Source organism: Tachypleus tridentatus, chromosome 5, assembly GCF_004210375.1.
Source record: "Tachypleus tridentatus isolate NWPU-2018 chromosome 5, ASM421037v1, whole genome shotgun sequence".
In the NCBI taxonomy this organism is placed as follows: domain Eukaryota; kingdom Metazoa; phylum Arthropoda; class Merostomata; order Xiphosura; family Limulidae; genus Tachypleus; species Tachypleus tridentatus.
Window position 1 is genome coordinate 20113015 of NC_134829.1, and position 25233 is coordinate 20138247.

At 28.8% G+C, this 25233-nt stretch overlaps 1 protein-coding gene across 6 annotated transcripts in view; it reads right to left on the minus strand.

Moving 5' to 3' along the window:
* LOC143250658 (transient receptor potential cation channel subfamily A member 1 homolog) overlaps positions 1–25233 on the minus strand; it is an 85513-nt gene that overhangs the window by 19958 nt on the left and 40322 nt on the right. For all 6 annotated transcript variants that reach the window (XM_076501529.1, XM_076501530.1, XM_076501528.1 and 3 more), the window contains 6 exons: positions 20773–20919; positions 19902–20013; positions 15626–15762; positions 8701–8822; positions 2854–2982; positions 1309–1409 (listed from right to left, as the gene is read on the minus strand). In XM_076501529.1, the coding sequence (XP_076357644.1) occupies positions 1309–1409; positions 2854–2982; positions 8701–8822; positions 15626–15762; positions 19902–20013; positions 20773–20919 (748 nt within the window). The remainder of the gene's footprint in view (positions 1–1308; positions 1410–2853; positions 2983–8700; positions 8823–15625; positions 15763–19901; positions 20014–20772; positions 20920–25233) is intronic.

Below are 25233 nucleotides of genomic sequence, written 5' to 3' on the forward strand. Positions count from 1 at the left end.
AACCACCACATAAAATAGGAAATTAACACAGATTATGCCTTTTTCATTACAGTATGGCTGCAGATTGTAAAATGAAAACATAAATGTGTAGACTAAATAGCTGAAATCTCACAACATTATAAATTTATATATGAATATATATTTATTATATTGATATTTCAGCCATGCCAGACCAACAATACAAAGTAACAAAGATACAGTACACATGCACCCATGTTACTGTATCCAATAATGTAAAATTGACCTTCAGTTTATACAAAATGACCTATTTTGGTTGTGTTTTAGTGGACTAGTATTTGATAAAATAGTCACATTTCAGTCATAATACATTTTATATGTATATACATTATTACTATTTACAAATGTATTTTTCTTACAACATGGAACAGTAAATAAAGAAATAAAGCATATAGCTATCTCTTCTAGTAACGACCTTAGTGCTCATTGCTGCTTCTCTTTGCATTGCATTGCTAAGCCTTGAGAAATTTTGCACATGGAAGACATAAAATGAAATATAACTGTTTTTAGGTTATATGTGTATATACACATTTGAATAACCAAAAAATAATAAGTTACTTCACCAACACCATAGAATACTATTATAATTTATATCAAGTTCAATAACTACGCTGTATCTGACAAAATATGTAATTATGAACAAACAAGATTCAACTTACCAACCTGAAGGTTGTATTAAAAGAAAGAGAGGATGCCAGTCTATTTGAAAATGGCTGATAAAATCACTAAGGGGACATTTTGAGCTACTGATTGGTTATTCATAAGTCATATATAGAAGTAAGTGTATATATACGGGACCATTTCCAAAAATGGAAAGAGTGAATGGGGGCCACTGTGGTTGATTCACTAAATATAGTGATAGTGCAACAAACAGAAGAGATAAAATTTTTTTTATATTCTAGCTTGTCAATATCAATCATTTGAGTTCCTAATTCATACAAAACTATAGACTGTGTTTTGACACTGCAAACATCAAATCTGAACCAATGCTGAGTTCCACATACCACATGACACACAAAACCTATGTTTAGGTTTATGTGTTTAATACTGACTTTTAAAATTAAGAATTTAAATAATGTATAATATGAAAATCTGAATTATAACCTACTGTTTGATACCAAACTTAAGGAGATAAATTCATAAAATTGTAATGATATGACCTTTAACCCTCAACCCATCTGGAAAAGGTTAAACACATTTTAATAAAGTAATGGATTTATTTTAAAAAGTGTATATTAATGTATATAAGTTATACAAATAAACTAGATTTATACTTCTTGTTTTCCTTACCATTATCATCAAGGGATGATTATTTTGCAAAATTTTAGCATCAGTAGTATAAACTTGAGCATCTTCTTTAACACTGCCATCATCATCATACGTACTAAAATCTAAAATAGCCAAAGTTTGAAGTTACATTAATTTTAACCCAAAGATTGCAACACTAATTTCCAGTGCACCATTATTAGATATACTGAACTGCTGAGGTGTCCTCTAGTATTAATATGATGAGTATTAACTTATAATTGCATTACCCTACTGGTAGATATACTGACCTATTTTTTTAGGTGCTGTCTGGGTCTGGTAAAAATTGCATTATAATCTTACATTAAACTATACTTTGCTGAATGATTCTCTGGAATTAGTTGTTTATTAATCATAAAATGAAACTTACCACACAGCCATATTAATCTAGGTATGTAAATCAAATTACATTCAGAGGTTTATATATATCTCAGTAGGATAGATGATTGGGTGTGTTCTTATACTGTTCAACACTAATAGGAGACATAATGAACATTTCTCATGCCTCCTGGGATGCGTGTGTTTGTGTGTGTGCACTACACTACAAGCTGATATATTTGAATGCAGTTGCATGTTTCTTTGGATCAGTCACAACATATTAACTTCAAATATCAATGTAGTACATCTCGCACTTTATGATAAAGTTCACCAACAGACTTCTCATAACACAGTCAGTGTATTACAAGTGTAAAAGTTTATCAAAAACAAAAACAAAAATTTTGAAAAAACTGACACATTCATTGACTTTTTTATCATATTTAATGAAAAAATTAATGCTTAACCCTCCATTTATACCTACAAAAAACAAAAATAATTTTTGGCTATGTTTAACAAGAATGAGATAATGCTGTTGATTGAGATTTTCTTGTTAAAGTTATCTTTTCAACATTAAATTTCAAATATCAACCCTCTAAACTAAATGATTTTAGCTGATCTGTCTAGAGCTTAATGTTTTTAATAACTTACATTCTTTTTCTCATCTCATGGTTCTAATATAAATTGCTTTATATGCTTCATGCTTTCACTGGTCAAGAACTGAGAAATTTTTGAGAATTAATTTTAAGTGTCAAGTCTAATAATACCTTAATAAATTTTTTTTTTTTTTTTATGTTTATACAATCACTGTTATCACATACTGATTAATAATAGAAAATGCATTTGAATAATTACTTTGCACACTTCATACATTAGACACATTTTTTGTAATTTAATATTGAAAGAAAGAATCTAGAACCATGAAACAAACATAACAATCTGTTTATATTTGAAAGTAATAAGTATTACAGATATTTCAAAAAAATATTTTTTAAGTGTTAAGCAACATTGAAGAACCACTATTATGACTTACTAGCAAAACCTTAGGCCAAACAGCAGTTAGTGCAATGCAAAAAAAGATACTGTCATGCATGATTACTATTACTACAGTGTAGTCTAAAGCTTACTACATCTAAAGTTATAATAAGACAAATATTCCAACATTACTTTTTCTCCCATTACTCAGAACCCTTAAACATTTTGATTTATAATTACCATGACCATTTTTATATACTTCAAAGATGTCATCAAGATATTGGTAGTTAAAAGTCTTTGACAACTCAGGATGTTCAGGAGAAAACCCATTTGTCTTTACACACTTGTTGAAAACAAATTCAGCTACACCTAGACAATAAAAACGAGGAAAAATGATTTGCATCGGTGTATAAAACTGCATACCGATAAAAAATTTAAAATCAGAGATGGTAAAACAATAAACACACTGTTAAAGATTTCCTAAAAATTTCATTACCACTAATAATGATGGTTTTATACATGATAATACAGAACACAAAGGATAAAAAAAAATATTGAAAAGTCACATTTAAAAGAAGGTTGATGAAACTCTAGTTATTCTTTTAACAGGTAGTCTCTTTCCCAATGGTAAAGACCTAAAAAGATAGGTTTTCCAATGAAAAGGGCTATGATTTCACATTTTAACAAGATGTTACTGCATAAATGTGTAACATGTATATAATATTAACTAGTGATAACTGAATTTTGTACAGACTTCATCTAAAATTAAAAAAAAAAAAAATTTTATATTAGGTTATGAAAGAAAGTTTAACAACTACATAACAAATAATAACAAGTTAAAATGTAATATTTTCACTTTTTGAGCCACTAGACACTATATGATATCCGTTTTTATTAGTGCACTGTGTGGAGAATCTAAGGCATACACTAGCCTTCTTTTGTTAGCTTTTCCCACATAGGTGTATTTGCCTTTGCTGTGCACATAATACTTTTCAGGTGAATCCTCAAGTTTTCTAATGATTTATAACAAATAATTTTGGATATTCAATGCTTGTAAACTGTGCATTGTTTGAATGTGTATGAATGATAGCAGCAGGCCTAAAAACATGTTGCAAGCAATTTTGCAGCATTACATGTTAAAAGATAAGCAGAATAGTTCAGTAACTTCCCACTTTGAACTCATAGTCAGAGCTAGCTCAAATTATGTAGTTGTGTCCTTGAGCAAGGCATTTTACCTCAATAATTCCAGTTTATCATGCTATAAAAAATCTGTATCAGTTGTTATCTGAGAGTTAACTAATAAAGGACTGGTATCCTATCTAGGTAGAATGGGTCATTATTCTTATCCACCTGTGCAACTTGAAACTGCAGTTTGAAATCAATGGTCCTATGAAAGAGCTGTATAAAGGCATTGAAAATACTTAACTTTTCTAAATTAACTAACAAAATGAAATGTGAATCAATATAACATTAGAAAAGAAGGCATTCTACCAAAACATTCAAAACCAGCTTGTTTTCGTGGCTTTCAAATTATGAAACATTACAACACATTTATCAATAAATAAAATATTCTGTACAAGGATAAAATATTATCAAAACAGAAAAATAACTGACAAAATAAAAACCTTCAAAATTTTTTTCCTTGAAAATGTACATTAAAAAGACATTTGTGATACTTATTGTGTATGAAATGTAATAACACATCACATTATAGACATGATTTAAATCCAGATAAAAGTAACTTGTTGCAATTTATTACAAACATATATTATCTCTGGAAAAGCAACAACTAAGTTACTTCTATTATCTCTATATACATGGTTGGGAAGTCAAGAGGTGCATGCCACGACTAGTTACAGTTTAACACACTAGTACGTATAATATGATGTCAGTGTTATCAACTATTCAGTGTACTCTACATTGCTGATTTAGAGACAGTCAGGTGGTAAAGGAGAATAAATATTGGATACAATATATAGTGATGCTGAAAAATAACAACTGTAGATATGCATTTCAGAGGTTCCAGAAGTTATGCAAATGCAATGTGCCATATTTTATTCCTCACAAGAAAATAATCTTTCACTTCAACTTCTCAAGAGTCTGAATCAGTCTGATGTAAGCAATTTACATATATTTTGGGTACAAATAATTTTGTAACATATCTGATTTTTGGTGTAAAACAGACTTAAGCTTGATTCAAAAATCTTTCCAAATTTTATGTACATACACAAAGTAAACTTTGAGTAGTCAATATTCCATCTCTAATAATGGGTCAGTCTGGTCCTTTCAGTTGAACTGAGAATTTGGATAAGGAATGAGATTACCAGAAAATTAGCCTCTTAATTGGCAATCCCAGAAAAGTTCCATAACAGTGCAACTAGTATCTAAAAGGCTGTATGTTAACTTTCTCATTATGGGCTTGGTCAGTGTGACTGACCTTTTAACTCCAAAATGGTCAGTTTCCACATTATAATTTTTAATATATTTTTCATATCTTCACAAAATTTAGCAAGATTTCAGTAAATAAGTCTCTTGTACACAAAAATTAAACGTTTCAGTTAAATATTTTTACTAAAAATGTGTCTGTGAATATATAAAGCTAGAGTGCTGATTGCTCTGAGTGCAAAGTGATTATCATACTAAAATTAAAAATACTTTTCATTAAAAAAATTTTCAAATTTTATTTGCATACTCCCTAAAACCTCCTAAATAAATTTATTATTATTAATGTTTTTTTATAGAAAAATTTTATATTTCATTTGTTATTTACCGTATCCTTCATGTGCACTTGGTCGATTTAACTGGACCTTGTAACCAACATAAAAAATGAAATAAGTTTAAACTATCCTTTTTTATTTTCTATAACATCTGTAGGTTGTTAATGGATACTACTATTATTATTTATTTTAAATAGCTTAAAGCTAGTAGCATTATACATCTGTTTATACTTAATTTTAATGTTTTATTGCCCTTTGACCTGTGTATAACTAATAATCGTGCAACACAAGATGTAAATCTCTAAGTGAATGTATTACTTACATTATTGTATTAACTTTCTCAATACAGGGTCAGTCAATTTGACTGACTAGGTGACTTCTTTGTACTTGTTTTGAATTCTTTATAGATTTAATACTTCTAACTTTCAATACATTGTGTACATTTTCACAAAATTTGACAGTCTTTCAGTTAATATTACAAGTCTTTCACACAAAAAAATGTATTCTTTATGGGAATATGTTTAATAAAATAAATAAAGGTTTGCCCATGAATATATTGAGTATTTCTGTAAATTAGTCTACATGTGAATTAATTTTCATGTTAAAATTAAAAACACTTTTCCTTATCTCAAAAAACTCAAATTTCCTTTGTGTAATCCCTAGAGCCTCCTCAATGCATTTCAATTTTTTTTGTTTCCTTTAAAACTTAAGTGTATCCGTTATATCTCTACTCTATTCAAAAATGGAATTAGTCAATTCAACTGAATTCATAACCACAAAAAATATAAATTATCTTTCCTTTTTCTTTCTAGAATGACTTCATATTCCAGTATGAAAGTATAATCATTTATCCTGATTACCTTTAACCTCATAACAGTATACACCTATTTATAATTAAATTTTATTGTTTCATTACCATTTGAACCATGTCTAATTACTATTTTCACCATACTAAGTTGTAAATCACTTGGGGAATGTGCAGTTCATGTTGCATCAATCAATGAATTACATCACCTATGAGCTACTAGGAGCTGCTCTTGTGGGTGTCTCACGAAAAATGTTTTTGATAATATTATTATTATTAATTTTATCTAATTTAATTTCAATTAACCAAAATATTCTGATATTTAAATTTTAATTACTTTTATAATTATACATAAAAAATAAACATGAAAAACAAGAAATAAAGTACTTAAGCAATCTTTTTTCTTGCTGTTGATTGTTGAAGAGAGTTAACCCTAATTTTCTTATATTAATGACAATAATGTATGAAACAATATAGACTAATAACATGCACAAAGTAGGCTAATTTTTTTACCTCTCAAAATTTTTTTGGTTTTCTAATTATGCAACAAGAGTATTAACAAATTCATCCATGCTAGTCATTAACTTTCTCATGGGAACAATGTTAGTACTGAGCAAAACTGATATTTAACTGTTCAGAACACAATGTTATACAACATGTAATTTGACAGATGAAAACCTGGACTTTTTATTTTTTATAGGTAATAAAATATTAAATATAAGAGAAAACTATTAATGAATCATGAAATAAAGTACATGACAAGTACCTATGGAAGGAGAGGTCTGATTTTCTATTTGATAGCTCTGTAATTAGACAAAATTGAAGACTACAAAAATATGGGTTGTCTGAGCATTGATGATTTTATAGAGTAATTTAAGTTTAATTTCATACATTTTTGAGAGGTAGTTGATAAAACAGGAAAGATGACATGCTAATATTTCTGAAAATGTATCTTTAAAGAAAATTCAGAATTTTCTAAAAATATTGCTTTGTACAGTTAAGAAGTTAAAACTTGTATACTATTAAAATATGAATTATTAGTTAAGATTTTATGCTATTATAATTGGAATAACATAAATAAAAAATAGTTGAAAAAATCTGAATGTAAGACATTAAAACCTTGTGTTATGCACAGCAAAGGATATCTGTGACAATAGAGGAAACATACCTTGTGAAAATTTACCATTATTATTATTTTTCATTAACTTACCCAACCTAAACTTAAGTTTCTAATTTTTACATAATTACTTTTATAATAATAAATAAATAATGTACATTAAAAACAAGTTACTTATCTGTAACTTCTTGTTTTTTGCTGTCAGTTGTTGATGAAATTTAAGTTTTTTTTAATACTAAATATACATTAAATAATTTTTACTTACTTAAATAATGCACAGAATAATAACATGCCCAAAGCAAACAATGTTCTATAACTATCATAATGTATCTAGCTTTCTCATCATGACATAAAGGCCTTTAAGTTTTACTTTTAGCTTGCTGATATGACCATTGGACAGAAACTTTTAAACTGAAAATACAATATTCTGCACCAAAAACAAGCCATGTAATAGAACACTTGATAGATAAAACTATTCCTTTATTTATTATAAAGAGTATAGTATAAAATGTCAGATAGAACTATTTGTGAAAAAAGAAGATATAAAAGGTAGGTGTGGTAAATAGGTCTGTTTTCTAGTTTATGACTGTATAAACATATAACACTGGAAACTTTTTAAACTATGCTTTGCCTGAGATATGTTGATATTATAGTAAGTAATTTATGTTAAATTTTGTACTTCTTGAAATGGTGGTAAATAAATTAAAGAAAGAAGACAGAGAAAAAAATATGTCACAATTCTTCTACTTGAGAAGATTGACAGAATTTTTAAAATTCATCATACTAACCATTAAAGAATATTTTTAGTACCTTTTTAAAATGAATAAACAAATAATATAAAAATGTAATTATGGTCAATATTAATAATTCTATATAGTAAATAAAATTTGAGAAGTACAGCACTATAACAGTTTCTGTCAGCAACTATAATTTCATAAAATGTGTCACTGTGATATCACCAGAACATATATATATAGTGACAACAGTTTCAGAGTGAATCAGGCTTGTAAATTTGACTATTTAAAGTTTTTCTACAAGAACAAACTTCACATGAAATAAATTACTTAAAAACAGTAAAAGTAGAAAAGGTTTCTACATTTTGCAAAATAAAATAATATGTATCACTGAGACAATACTATACCAAATGATTTTCTTTCTCATATCTTCCATTCGTTATATATTACATTATTATCAAATCAAGCTTGTTATAACTAATGGCACATAAAGCTACAAACAGAATAAACTGGTGTTGAAAAATCCCAATTTTTTTAGGAAGATTTGTTAAAAGTTATGTTTTCTACATTGTGTGATGGATTACATACTGAACTTTGTGATTTACAAGATACATAGAACCATGTATTGCTACACATACAAATATACATCAATATAATTTACAACACAGACAATATGTTTATGGTGGCTTTTTTTTCTGACAGAAATGCTCTTACTTGGCATGTGAGCAATTAGTTTCCTCAGAGGGGTCTGACGAATTCCAAATTTGTTTGCATCTGTTTCATTTCTTAAAGCCATCTCCCAGTTGTCCCCTTCAAGAATTGTTTGTGCGACATTTCTATAAAAGCACAATAATAATAATAATTGCAAATACGTTCCTTTATCATTTTCAAAAAGGAAAGTCTTCTTTGTTTTATACAATTAAATTCTTAGCAAAATTTAAATCTCATGGCAATCTGAGAGTCCCAGACTAGTTAATTATTTTTTGTGGCACTGAATTTTGGAATTTTATCACAAGTTCATTTTTAAGAATGCATCTAGAGTAAACTTTTAACCTGCATGTATTAAGCAAGTGCAGATCCAGAAAATAATGGATGATAAATATTATAACATAACATTTTGGGACAACACGAGAGCTATAAGTCCATCTTGGCTGTTCCATCCTCTAAACTAAATTAAAATAATTAAAAAATATTAAAACTAGACCTTATCATTCACATACTTAAAGATTTTTCTTAAACTCACTTAAATTTACTACCTCTATAGTTATTTCCAGATAATTATCAAATGTTCTTTAAGAAAAAAACTTTCTATTTTATCTGTTATTTTCACTATCAAATCAGAATCTCTGTGTATGTTTGGTATATTTGATTGATCTTGTAACTACTATAAAAAGTATGAATAAAAATTACACTTTTTTCTTCCTAAAATGAGTAAAGAGTATAATATATATATTATTTTGATGTTTCAGCCATTGCCAGCTAAGATATAAGTTACAATGATGTGATGCATGTGCATTCATGTTCCCATATCTAATAACATAAAACTAGCCTTTAGTCTTTACAAAGCAACCTGTCTTGGTTGTGTTATAGTGGGTTAGTATTTTATAAAATACAATTAATCACACTTCAGTTATAATGCATTATATATGTGTATACATTATGACTCTTTACATATATGTGTATACATTATGACTCTTTACATATATGTGTATACATTATGACTCTTTACAAAACTTATTTCTCTCAAAACACAGAACAGTAAACAAAGAAGTAAAGCAAACAATTATCTCTCTAAGTTGTGATCTTTGAACTTGGTTGCTGCTTGTATAATCTAAACAAAATTTTCATTTCATACATAATACTTGAATAACCAAAATATAATAATATACCATGGGTGAAAAAAACAAACAAGCTAAGAGACTCAACTTACCAGCATGAAGGTTTGTCTCAAAATAAAGAAACAATGCTGTTATATTTGAAAATGGCTGGAATACTCCTTACAGGGCATTCTGAGCTTTTAACGATTATTTACACGTTATATATAGAATTAAATGTATATAAGGGACCATTTCCAAAAACCAAAGAAGGTGAGTAGGGGTCCACTGTATTTGATTCAGTACATTAATGATTTATCATCGTATAAAAATATTGGTTTTATATTTTAGTCTTTAAATATTGGTAATTTAGGTTCCTAATTCATACAAAACTATAGATTTTGTATTTTGACATCACAAACATCAAATCTGAGCCAGTGCTGCATTCAACATATCATGTGACACACAAAAAATCAATGTTTAGGTGTGTTTTTCAAATATTTACTTTTGAACTAAAAATTATATGATGTATAATGTGAAAATTTAAATTAAAATCCACAGTTTGATACAAAATGTAATGTATAAATTCATAAAATGGTAGTTTAATAAAATTTTGAATGTGAGTCAACAAATGAGTTAGCATGGCCTTTAACCTGTCATAATATCTTCATTAGTAAAAATCAAAACTTAATTAACAATTCAGCCATCTCATAATCATCAATAGACATCCAAGGGTAATACCCTCATTATAACATTCTGTTTATCCTTAATGTATTTAAAGAAGTCCTTACTATTAATTTATACATTTACAGCCAACCTTTTCTCATACATCCTTTTTATTGTTCTAATTTCCTGTTTCACCAATTTGCTTGATCTTCTATTATTATGCCATACAGTCAATTTAAATGTCTTAAGTTTATGATGATTTTCTTCAGTTTTATCTCTAAAACAGCCTGGTTGTTTACTTGCAGCTACCATTTTTTTTCTACAAGGAATATCTTTACCTTGAATATTTAAAAAAATTATCTTTAAAATTTTCCACATTTGATCAATGTCTCCAAATAACTCACCTGCCCAATTAATTAACAAGAGATAATTCTTGTTGCATCACTTCAAAATTTGCTTTTTTGAAATTTGTAATCAAACTACAATGATTCCTTATCTTCATATGCAGCAAAACAATAAACCCAATACAGCAATGATCACTTGCACTCAGATGTTCTCTAATTTCCATCCTCTCAAACATTTCTACATTTGGAGTTAACAATAAATCTAAATTAACATTATTTCTAGTAGATTCCAAATTGATGAAGAAAGCTATTCTGAACAGTTTCCAGAAATCTTTCTCCCTCATAGTTTGACTCTAGCATTTCCAAATCTATATGCCTGAAATTAAAATTGCTCATAATTATGACTTCATTAATAGCTGAAATCTTACTTTCATTCTAAATTTTCATCAGTATCATTTGGAGGTCTGTAACAAATTCCCACTAAAACTCTTTTCCTTTATATAGAATCCCACATGAATTTAATCTTCTTGCTATTATTTTTAATATTATCATTTCAACTGGATATTTTACGTATAAAGCAAGTCCCCCCTCTCAACTATTTCAGCACGGGCTCAATCTCTGGGACAAACCTTGTAACTATTTCATTCTTGTTATAGTTTGCATACTATAAATTTTTAAATTAGTAAACATATATTCAAGAAATGTGGAACATTACCAGTAAATATTAAAATGCTCTCATATGCAAAAATCAGATTTTTAAAATTAAGTATTTAAAATTAATTTGTTAAGCAATGCTTCACTTGTGTCTTTTTTCTATTTACATGTTTCCTATGCAACATGCAAAGTAATTTTGCACCAGAAAATTTTCAAATTTCACATGCAAAATCCTTATAATGTCCAGATAGAAAATAAATATACATTATGTCTTTAAACTGCATAACATTATGCAGTTACATATATTTATTATTTCTATTACATAATGACCTTTCAGCCATGTTTGGCTAATAATATACAAGTTACAATGATGTGGCACACATGCATTCATGCTACCATTTCTGATAATATAAAACTGACCTTGTTTTTACAAAGTAAACATGTCTTGGGTGTGCTTAGTGAACTAATTAATATTTTGTAAAATATGGTTCACATTTCAATTATTCTATGTTATACATCTACATAGATTATTACTATTTAAAAACAAGTTCATAAACTTATTTTTTTTAAAACATAGAACAGTAAATAAAGAAGAAAACAAATAGTTATCTTTTCAACTTACAACTTTTGTATTTGATTGCTGCTCATTGTACCTTGCTAAGGCTTACGAAAATTTGTATGCGGAGAATGTGAAACAAAGATTTTTTAAGGTTTTATATATACATTTGAATAACTAAAAAATCATACCTCACTGTATCAATGCCATTGAATTCAACTATACTTCATCAAGTTTAGTAACTAAGCTGTATTTTGGTTCAAAAAAATGAAAGTTCAAACAGGCTAAAGACTCAACTTACCAGCATGAATGTTTATCTCAAAAGAAAGAGATGATGATATTATATTTGAAAATAGCTAACAAATCTACTAGGAGAGAATTCTAAGCTTTCAACTGGTTATTCAAATGCCATATATAGAGGTAAGTATATATATAAGGGGCCATTTGCAAAAATGGAAAGAGGTAAGTGGGGCTACTGTCTGTGATTCAGCACAGGAGTGATATTTCAGCAAATAGAAAAGATAGGAGTATTCTTATTTTGTATTTTATCTTGTCAATATTGGTAATTTGAGTTCATAATTTTTACAAAACTATAAACATTGTATTTTGACATCATAAACATTTAATCAAAACCATTGCTGCATTCAACATACCAAGCGAGACACAAAAAAATCAATGTTTGTGTGTTTTTTAATATTTATTTTTAAATGAAAAATTTAAATGATGTGTAATATAAAAATTTGAATTATAATCTGTAGTCAGATACCAAGTTCAATGACATAAATTCATAAAATAGTAGTTCAATAAAATTTTGAATGCAAGTCAACAAACTCAATAATAAGGCCTTTAACCCATGACCTCTCTGTAAAAGGTTAATATTCTATCTCTATTAAATACTCTGCCACCTCATATTTCAAAGAAACTTCTATCATCTAAATAATCTTTGTTTAACTATTTTAGTTAATCCCATCACATCAAAATCCTTCATTCTTACCAATACTCTAAGGTCATCCATTTTATTTCTTATATTTCTAGCCTTACAATAGTAATTAAGCTGATCAGTACAACTATTTCTATAATCATTTCCCATGCTAAACTTTTCTCTGCCTCTTATTCTTTGTAAATTTAATTTTTCCTACACCTTACTACTGTCTAGTCCTAGTTTAAAACTTTCCTTAAAACAAGTTAATAACCTCGGCAAAGAAGCCAGCCTTACCCTACTTAAATGTAAGTCATACACTTCACTGAACTGATCCCAAAAGTCCAACCAGTCAATCTGCTCTTCCTTACATACTAACCTAAGCCTAGAATTTAGCCCTAGTGATCTACTTATAACTTCCATCCCCATAATTAATTCTGAGCAGTATCCTAGACTAAATTATGTTATGGTTTTTTACTTTAAATATCTTTATCAACCACTTGTACTTATAAATTAGCTCCTTTGATCTACCTTTCCCCATATCATTAGCCCCTACATACATCGCAAAAACTGCATCACTGCTAGTCCCCTTTAGTATATCTCCTTCTTTGTTGGTTACATCCTCTACCTGTGTCCCTAGGTAGTATAATCTAATTCTTTTCTTCTTATTTACCCCACAAATAATTGTCCACATGCCTTGTCAATGAATTACTTATAACTATAACCTCCTTATCATCCACATCCTTCTCTGACCTTTTGGTTTTTCTTCCTTCCAATAGTTCTTCATCTACAAAAACCAAGGGCTCATTTTTCATGCTCAACAGAATAGGGTTAATATAACTAAATTTGCTACATTTTACTCTAATAGTACTCTTTCTAACTTCTGAAAGTCCTTGTTAGATGTTGTATTTCTTGCATGTAAATGCTTAAGCAACTCTTGAAATCTTATTACCATTTCCCACAGTCCACTTCTCTTTATCTATTATCTCTACTTTAATTAGAATAGCCTCTAATCTAAAAACTACATAAAAATTGCACATCTTCATCAGTATCTTCCTTAAAAGTACGTGCCAGTCCCGAGTTTCCAAATGAAAACCACTCATTGCATCCATGACACATAACAAACTGTGAATGCTTAAATCCTATATTAGTCTTAAACATTGTATTTATCCTTATAGCATGAAAATAAATACTCAATAGTCTATTTGTTAACACTCTTAATACTAAGCCTAACATTTAATAATCAATTATTTTTTATTACTACTTTGTCTTTACGCTAAAGTAATAAGTTTATCTTTAATTATATAGAGTTTAGAAAAATAACTTAATAGTTTATTGGAACTAATAATATACGTAACGTTAATAATAAAATGTATTTAGTCTGATTTATATTATAACCTGCTGGTATTTATAAGCTGAATTTAAACTAATGGATTTAAGTTCAAATAAACAATTCTTAAAACACCATGAGACAATAAACTAGTTTTAGATTGTATTTATTTTGTTTTACAATTTGCCAGTAAGTTAAAATATGCCTAAGTCCTATTACATGTACTTTTTAATGTTGTAGTAAAATGTAAACCTCTAAACTCTAAGTTAAAACTCTGACCATCTTACTTATTTTTTCATCAAAAATTCCTGTATTCAGTTATTATTGTTTTATTTAACCCAAATTACTACAAATTATCACATTAATATTGAATAACTTTCAAAAACCTACAATAACTTAACTTTTCAAATTCCTCCCTCTTCAGTTGCACTCTCTATAATTGAAGGAAAGATGCAAGCAAAGAGAAAGGAAACAGAAGGGACAACTGTAGATAGATGACGAGAAAGAATGGCTTGGTGTAGAAAGCTATGGGTAAATTAAGGGGACAGGTATAGGACAGTAAGTAGTGGTGAACCTTCATTGTAAATCTTTGGAAAAAAGATGGTAATATAACTAACTGTTATGAAAGAACTGTTTATTTATCATAAGTTTTCACTGGTTACTAATAAAATAATTACATCATAAATTTTGCATATCCAGCTTCAGAAGTAGGATGTCAAAATAACGAAAATCAGAAGGAAACAGTGTTCCAGTATTAAAATTTATAAAAATATAACTTGCATTTCTTAAATAAGGACAAAAATAAACTAATAATACAGTAAAAAGTTGAAATTATAAATTGGTAATTAGCCATTTCCTTTACTTGAATTTTCTACACCATAATGTAAGATCATACAAATCCAGATTTGTACCATTACAGAAAAAAAAAAAAAACTTGAGAAGAAGGTTGTTAATGAAATGTCAGCACATTTTTGGAATGAACTAACTAAAACAGTGAGTGGTAAAAAAAAGTTAAGATTAGGTCACTGTAAGTAAACCATTTTTGACCTAACCATCCTTTGGAAAAGTATACTAATAACTTAAGTATGTTTGGTTCCTTGAAATTTAGCTTTTTAAATTATCCTTTAGTAATATTTTTTTTTGATAGCAACACAGGAAAGAGAAAAATAGACACAGAATGATCTTTCACTTTTTGCAGCCACATCACTGGACACCAACTTTGTTTTTAGCATCATCTCAATAACATATATCTACAATAATGATCCCACAGTCAGCCAAACAAATTCTTTTACATGCCATATCAAAGCAATGCATGTACTAAATATTTTTTATAAGGTTATTCCCAAGCCTACTTACGAATGCCTGTGATCAATGGCCAAATCCAAACAGTTGTTACCATTGTTATCTTTCTGAGAGATATTTGCACCCCATGATAAAAGTAACTTCACAACTTCTGCATGTCCTTTTTCAGCTGCCAAATGAAGTGGAGTGGTCTGCAAGATTCATGGAGAGAAAAAAAAAGTCAATTCTAATGAACTTATTTATTTTCCAATTAACTGCAATCTAAAATGTTTAACGGTGTTTTTTTTTTATTGTTTTCAACGGTTAATAATTTTAGAACATAACCAGATTAGACCTTTACATTTTGCTTAGATATAATGATTATAGACAATGTTCCACAATTCCCAAGCCACATGGACACACAATATTCAGAATAGTATTAAGAGATATAAAACTCTCTCATTTCTAAGTGTGATTATTACCAAAAATACAAATCTGGATACTGAAAAAATGCACAGGCTACTTATAAGTATTGGTAAATATCTTTACTCTAGAACAAAGCATTCCAACAATGTAAAGATGGATGTTACATGTTTAAACTGTCTAATCTACAGAATGAGAAGTGTTCGTAATACAGGAGATGCTAAAACTAAAATAGAACACCATAATTCTTCTTGACAATGGATATCCTGAAAACTTAAAGACAACAAAGAAGAAAAACGTTAAAAATAAGCACAAAGAACACTAAATAACATCACAGGTACATTACCCTGTATTAAAGGTCTCTCTTAAGACATACACAATATGCTGTATCAACATAAGTCAGAACAGTATTCAGAGGCTACAATATAATATGATTGCAATTAATACACAGTAAATCTTTTAACCCCATTAACTGCATCTGCACTAAACACATGGTATATTGCAAGCTATACCTCATATATGGTACAAAGGTATTCAGTTGCAAGAGGCTCTTCAGAAGCTACAATATAACATGATTACAATTAATACACAGTAAATCTCTTAACCACATTCACTGCTTCTGCTCTAAATGCATGGAGATCTCTTTGCAAGTCATACCTCATATATGGTACAAAGGCATTCAGTTGCAAGAAGCAAACCATAGCCTACACAGTAAAGGACCCAATGAAGAGGAAGAAATACCCTTTATAACATTTGTTAATGAAGATTCCAATATATTAAAGCAAGAAAAAAAAGATGAAAAAAGTCATAATTCAGAAGCATAATACAGATATAAAACTCTGTAATACTGAAAGCACTGCAACAATTTATAATGTAAAATAGGACAACCATACCATCATGCTAAATAATACTAAAATAACTGGATATGAATCACACACGAGAAAAAACAAAAAAGTAAAGAAACTTTCTACATCCACATATGTGACATCACACTTAAATAACCTATCATAAAATTCTGCAAAATCTGGATATCCTATCTGTCATGAAGGCATTAAAATAATTATTAGATTGAACTGTTATTAATGAGGGAATACTGGATAACACGTTAAACTTTCTAACAAGAAGACTATGATACTGCCACAATACAATACTTCTAAGGACTTCCCTGCAGATAGCAGCAGATTGATTTCTATTGGATATGAAATAATAATAATAAAATAATTAACTAATTAATAACTAGACTCACATGATAATAGACTAGTTTAAACCTTGACAACAATTAATATCCAATCCTCATTGTATTAATATTACATAATAATAGATGTTAATGTATTAAATTCAATACTTTTTTGTTCTTGAATTATGCTATTTACAGCAACTTATTACAAACTTCGTGGTACTTGAACATTAATATGTATAACTACTGCAGATTTCTTTGTTCTTCAACTGCATCATAAATAGTAGTAAACATAAAACATTTTGTTACAAAATAGTATTTTAACGCCATTATATTTACATGAAAACTTATCCAATAGTTTTTGGCATTTAAGCTTTTTAACAGGTGTTCTATCAATAAGCACTGAAGGAATTGGTAGCTATCTAACATACTTAAAGAGTGGTTCAACCAATTAGTCACTTTATTTTTTCTTTACCGTATTGCAAAGGAATTTTCATCTCTCATTCTTTTCTTAACTGACTGTGTATGCCATCTCTACAATAAAAAGAAAACATAACATGCTTAACTAATCACCCATATGATGCTGGTACTTCTATTGTAACAATGAAGTATGCTGAGGGAATACAAAAAAGGCACTGTTCCAAATCCAAAGGAAATATAAAAAAGAAAAGAAAAAAAAGGACTGACACAGAAATTAAAATTGGTAACTGATGTCCAATTCATAATCAAAGCAAAAAGATAGTGCTTAGAAAGAATATTTATTGAACATACAGTAAGAAAGTTTTTGATAAAATTAGGAAAACGCTAATAGGAACCGATAAAACCACTGGAATCAGTTAAGCACTTAAAAAAAATCTTAGTTTCTATTAAAAATCCCTAAAGAAATTAAAACAATGCTAGGATGGTTGCTAACTCTGATGATTCAGAGCAGGAATAGAAACAGTTTCAGTTCAAACATCCTCAAAGTGAAAGAAACAAGGTTTTCTAAATAGTTTAAGAATGAAAATTCAGACCAGGGTAATGATCAAAAGCACTATAACCCTCTTCAGAACTACAGACTAATTATTAGGAACTTCAAATAAAAAAGAAAAGACTGTATACAGATTTGCCTAAAAATCAAAAGGCAGAAGCACACAGTAACTTGTATGGAAGTTAAAGGCTCTTCAACCAAACTTTAACATCTAACTGTGAAATAAAATAAACTGTCAGAAAGAGAATTAAAAACCTATCAACAGAAAGTTAAGAACTAACAATAGGTGGCATAATGACCACATGAAGTACCAAACAATATGTGACCATATCTGGTAATGAAGTCATGCAGAGATAGTACTATATCAGTGTTTCTCATTGTGCTGTACATGTACTGCCAGTGGTAACCAAAATGGTTCCAAATGGTACTGGGAATGGGTAGAAAATAAATGAGGATACTCACTTTAAAAAGGTTTACTTCTGAGCCCTAAATAGTCTTACTAATATGGAGCTGCATCTTCATCATATGCTCACCAATACTGAGCTAGACATCACTCACCGTCACAAACAGTTTTACCCCTTGCATTGAACAATCATAAACTTGTTTATTTCTAAGTACATAAGCAAATTTGAATGTAATGATTATTACAATACGATTATATTTAATGAGCAATATTAATATAATTCATAAATGTCTGTGCATTTTGTCTTTTTTGTATATTATTACATTATTATGTGGCTATCTTCATCCTCCAGACGGTAGTTGGATATCAATGGTCTTGATCCCAAGTTTACTGACATACATTGGTGATAAAATTGTTTAATTAAATTTTCTATGTAGCTCAGTAGAAAGGCCATGGCACATGCACTATATACGGCTAATTTAAGCTTATTATAGCAATATATCATAAGCATTTGAAATTTATATTGATTATTCTTCGTGAAAATATATTACAAACTTGACTGAAAATAATTCTGATTTAAGAATATGTATATTAATAGAATGAAACAACTAGATGGCATGAGTGAGTAATTCAAAATTTGATATAGATATCAGAATTTTTTCACAAAAACAAGAGTATTAATATAAGTAGTTTGTTACTGTTATAGCACTGAGATACTGTTTAAACTTTACATGTTATACTATGCACCATTTTATAGCTTACACATTGTCTAATCTCAAAATTAGATCTAAAAATAAGACAGAAATGTTGTGTACTTCTGTGTTATTGTTCGTTTTGAATTTTGTGACAGCCATCCCTAATTTAACAATGACAAGCTAGACGGAATGCAGCTAACCACCGTCAACTATGTGGATGCTTATTTATCTATAAATAGTGAGATTGACCACCACATTATAATGCTCCCATGGCTGAAAGGGTGAATATGTTTGGTGATGGGTATTCAAACCCATGACCTGCAGATTACACCAAGCCACTTTTGAGTAAACCTTTGTTTGTAGCATACAGCTAGAAGAATGTACAGACTTAGTTAAAATTGTGATGATTTAAAATTATTATCCAATTTTTATTATTGGAAGAAGTAAACTTCAATGTTCAATTGAAAAGCATATGAAAAATAAACTGTACTGTTAAGATATCTGCATATTTTTAATTTGTTATTAATTCATTCTCTTACAGTAAATGTTTGAGACAACTGCTAGTTTCTGAAACATCCATTTTAAAAGAGTAGTAATTAATTATATAACAGCTTGAAATTAATTTTTGAGCTGATTAAACTTCCTATAAAATAAAAACACAATTTCAGATTCATATATCATACTTTGGTTTTATCCATTGGGTCAACAGGACAACCAGCTTTCAGAAGAATCTTTGTAGTCTTCACCCAACCACAACTAGCAGCACAATCTAAAGGTGTCCACATGTAACAATTCCTGAAATATCAGAATTTTTAAAACTAATCTTTCCTTATGACAAAATATTCACAATTTTAATAGTATGGGTGGGTACAAAAGCATCGAAAGATAAGTGTATAAATAAACCTTAATGTCTGCTACAGAAGTGTAAATATATATTTTTCTTAACAAGAAATAAGAAATTATTCTTCTTTTAATTCTAACAAGTCATTAAAACAATAGCTATATATAATAGTTACATTAATACAGAAAAGTATAAATTATTATCTTTATATTTTAAGATCAACTACATTTCAGTGCACTTTAAGGTACAGAAAATCATTCATATTTACATCTGTATTGTTCATTTACTAGAAGCTCATAAGAAAGTTTCAACTGGATTCCTAATCATAAAGTACAAGTTAAAAACAAACAACAAATTTAAAAACAGAGCTTATTTGAGGTTTAATTGCTTAATGCTTTTACTTTATACTTTATTACTCTGGCAAATGATGCTGATAAAACCTGAGTAAAGTCATGATACATTACTTTTACTTAGCCCCTAAAACCACACTCAAAGTTGGCACACAACTTTTACAGGATAACAGAAGTAAAATTATTTGCAGTTATTTAAAAACACTAACTAGATAAGTGCTACACAAAACGAATATTGGTGTTTTCAGAATTTTAATCCATGTGTAAAAAAATGTAGTTATTAAAAAGAGTAATAAAAATTTTAAATTCAGGTAAAATACAGGCTTATAAAAGAATAGTAACAGATAACTAAACCAACTTTACCTAGCTTCTACATTGGCTCCAGCATTAAGCAGCAGCTTGATAACTTTATCATGTCCAGCTATAGCTGCTATGTGGAGAGGAGTGTTAGATCCTTCATCCTCATCATTCACCAAAGTCTTATCTTCTGCAAGGATTGCTCGCACAATACTATGCATGATTAGAAACTTAGATAATATTGCAATACTATATATGCTCTGTTATTTATTAGAACAATATAAAGCCAAGAGAAGATATACGTTTTGGTGAACAAAATTATTAAGCATAATAACAAAACATAGGTGTTACAAAAGTAGAAAGAAATAAGAAACAAGCCTGGGAGTATCGTATATAACGTCAAAGATGAACATAAGTGAAGCAAATTCAAACACCACCACATAGAAAAATATGAAAAATAAAGAAACAAAAACAAAGGAAGGTGGTCCACAATGGTTTCATTCAGATTTCACTCACTTCCAGTCTTGCAGAGGAAAGAAAATATGTACTTTTTCAAAAAGTGATTTAATATTATTTTTAAAAAATTAACTCATAATACTATTTTTCTGTAGTTTCCAGTAGCATAGAAAAAATAATTCTTAGTGTGAAACAAAAGGTGTGTAGAAAAATAAAAGATGCAAGTTACACAGATTTGGTACATGCCATGTTACCATTAATGTGTACCTTATAATCTGACTTTTGCAAAATATATTTATCCAATTAATAATAAATTGAGGATAAACAATTTCCTAGAAGGCCAGAAAAACTTTTAAAAATGCCAAGAAATAAGGGTAGTCATACAGTCAAAAGATGATACTACTAGAGAAAAGATATTCATAATGTAAAGCTGCAGCTTCCATGCAATTAATCATGAAAATATAATTGAAAATGCTAAAATACAAATATCAGCTAAAAAAACAATTGTTTTTGCTTCATTAAGCAATGCTATCAGTTACCTAATGTTGTTGTTTTTTTTCAACAGTAAGCTGCAAGGCTATATCTCTGTGAGATAGATTTATGTGCAAAAAAAAGTTGATATTTTAAGCAAAAAAATACTTGATAGATCAATAGTGGAAATTACCAACAATAGTGGCCAAAAAAGTACAAAAACTTGCCTAAATTGTAAAAGTAATTCATTATGGTTTACTTATCATTTCAGGTTGGAATATGGAACCATGTGAAACACTGGTTTCAGTAACAATTTCACTGGATTCTGCCTTTCTGTACAAACATAACTTCTTTTAATCATATATGCAAATATTTTAGTATTTAAAACAGAAACTTTCTGTACTTCTTTAGTCAATGAAATGAAAGATAAAAAAATTATGATGACAATAATGTGGAATAAAAGGGTTTTTATTTTGTTGAATATTTTGTTCTTTTAATAATTTAGGAGAAATAAAATGGAAAGTATATATAAAGCAGATTAAACACACCAAAATCCACAAATATAAAGAGTCAATGAATGTACAATAAATTAAACATTGCTGATTATTTCTTGTACTTCTCAGTCTTCTTAGACATTAACATTAAAAACTGGCTAATTTTTACTGAGCTAAAGGTGATGTAAACTTTGGTTAAAACATTTGGTTATTACCTACTTAAAAGATTTGTGTATAACTGTTAAAAATTTAAAAGCTTTTAAATACTTGCTCAAATGTAATTTTGCAGAAAAGTTAATTACTGGTTTCATAAAGCCTTGGAGTGTTAAATTAATATTTGCCTTTAAAGTAAGATACTCAAATATCATTAATTATTCTTCTGACAATGGACATAGCTTACCTAGTTTTTTGCTCCTTCTCTGTAGTTTATCTCATCTCTTTTTAATGTTTGATACATGTATTATTTGCAAACTCTTATTCATGGGATAAGCTGGCATAATTAGTGGAATGAAAAGGTTACTGTTTACATAGATGAGGATAAGGGTGTAAATTTGGTGTATCTGGACTTTCTTAAAGCATATAACAAGGTGCCAACATAAAATGCTTGTAAAAACTCTATAGATGTGGAAAATAAGTTAGTAAACTGAATGGGAGAATGGTTGGACAGAAGAAAGCAGATGGTTGTTATAAATGGAGTTTAGTCAAACTGGATTATGTCAGAATATGGGTACCTCAGGGCCCAGTCTCAGGACCTTCACTCTTTTTGTTTACATTAATGACACAGATGAAGGATGATTCATAAACTACTTAAATGTGCTAATCATATTAAGTCTTGGATGTTACTGGCTATGAGGAGGAGAATGCTGTTTAACGAAAGGATTTAGAACATTTATAGAATTGTATAATTAAATGGAAAATGGGTTTTAATTATAATAAATACAAAATAATGCAAGTTGTTTATCATAATTTGAATTAGAATTTCGATGGGAATGACCCATCAGTGTTATGAAGGAAAGGGATCTTGGTGTAATAGTTGATCTGTCTCTAAAGCCATCCAAGCAGTGTGCAGTTGCTAAAGATATGGCAAATAGGATGGGTTATATCTACAAAAATATTGAATATACACCTAAAGAGGTTATAATTTCATTGTACCCATCACTGGTTAAGCAAAATTTGGAATATTACATTCAGTTTTGGGTTCCTTATCTTAGGAAAGATATTGGTTTGTTGAAAAGGGTTCAGAGAAGGATTACTAGAATGATGCTAGTGATGGAGGGGTTGTTATACAAGGAGAAGAGATAACATTTCTTAAATTATTTACTATGCAAAACTATCAGATAAACTTTGTAAAAGGAAAAGCATACTATATTAGAATGGCATATTGCAAAAATCCATATTTTGACTGACAAAGATCTTTCTTAATAAACTTATCTAAAACTAATTTCATCGAGTTTTACTGATTAGATATTTAGTTATGATGAGAAAACTCACTTGTAGAAAAAAATATGTGTGTAAACTGGCTGGTTTGGGTTGAGAATTGTGTTTTTTCATGTAGATGAGCGAACAATGTTTCGACCTTCTTCGGTCATCATCAGGTTCATAAAGAAAGAAAGAGGTAACTGACCAATAGCTGACCACATGTTCGAAGGGGGTTGTGTAACTGAGTGTAGAAATGTAGAGGGCGTGCTTAGATGTTTGATTATATTTATTAATGTAGGTATAAAGGTGTTCCTTTGTATTAGTTTATTTTGGGCTTGAGTTGTTGCATAAGTAAGTCTTCTATAATTTTTTGTTTCTTTATTTAGTATTTGGGCGTTTTCTATGGTTAGGTTGTGTTTATTTGATTTGCAGTGCTTGAAAATGTGTGGTGACTTTTTGTGTTCTTTGAATCTGGTTTCCATTTTTCTACTTGTTTCTCCAATATAGAAGTCGTGGCAGTTATCTCTTTCTTTCTTTGTAAACCTGACAATGATCGAAGAAGGTTAAAATGTTGTTCTCTCATCTACATAAAAAAAAAATTAATTAATTAAAAAAATACAAAATTTCTCAACCCAAACCAGCCATTTTACATATATATGATTAGATATTTACAAGTGATTACAACTGAGATGTAGTTCATCTGTTGAAGATCTAACAAGAGAGTATGGTCCAGTATTATAAAGACATATCAATGTAAAGAACCAAAACCTGATATATGAGTAAAAGCTACTAAGTATAAATCTTCTTCATGTACAGTGACTATGTTTGGAGATGCTATCATTAAGTGAGAATAAACTTTTAGACATTCATATTGACTTTCATACATGTCTTCCTTTGTGACTTGTGGGCCCTTCCCGACTGACGGCTACTTTATATCAATCTCCAATTTGGATTAAAGAAGATCAGGTTCTGAGATTTGATTGCAACCATGATGATAATCATGTAAAAAATTAGAAATAAAAACATAAATTTACATGAATGTCCTACAAAATATTCATCTAAACAATAAAAAAAAATTTTTTTCAATGAAGCACATCAAAATTAACATGGAAATGATATGATTAAGAGTAGTTTATTTACTGTGGATTTAACTAACAGAAGAAGGGTGTAGTAAAACACAAAAACTTAATACTCAAAAGATAATCGAGACTAAATAAGGTTTGATAGATTAGATATGGATACAGCTGTTGGAAGTACGTGTGTTAACTGTTTTAAGGTCACACATTATAGAGAAAACTTTTTCAACACAAGTTAAGTAACGTTTATCTGATGCCTTTATTCTTTTCACATGTTACCTATCCAGCATGTAAAGTAATTTACAGTTAAAAATACTTTTATGCATCAGAAAAGTTTAAAATTTCACATGCAAATTCTTTATAAAGTCCAGATAGTTATCAAACATTTTTTTAAAAATAAACTTTATATTTTATTTGCTATTTTCACTAACAAATCTCAGTACAGGTTCAGTCAATTTGACTGATATCGTAACCACCAAAAATATTGGGAAATAAATAAAAAATATACCTGTTTCATTCTAGTATGATTACATATTTACAACATAAAAACATAAATGTTTGGACTAAATAGCTTAAATCTTATAACATTATACTTTTATATATATTTATTA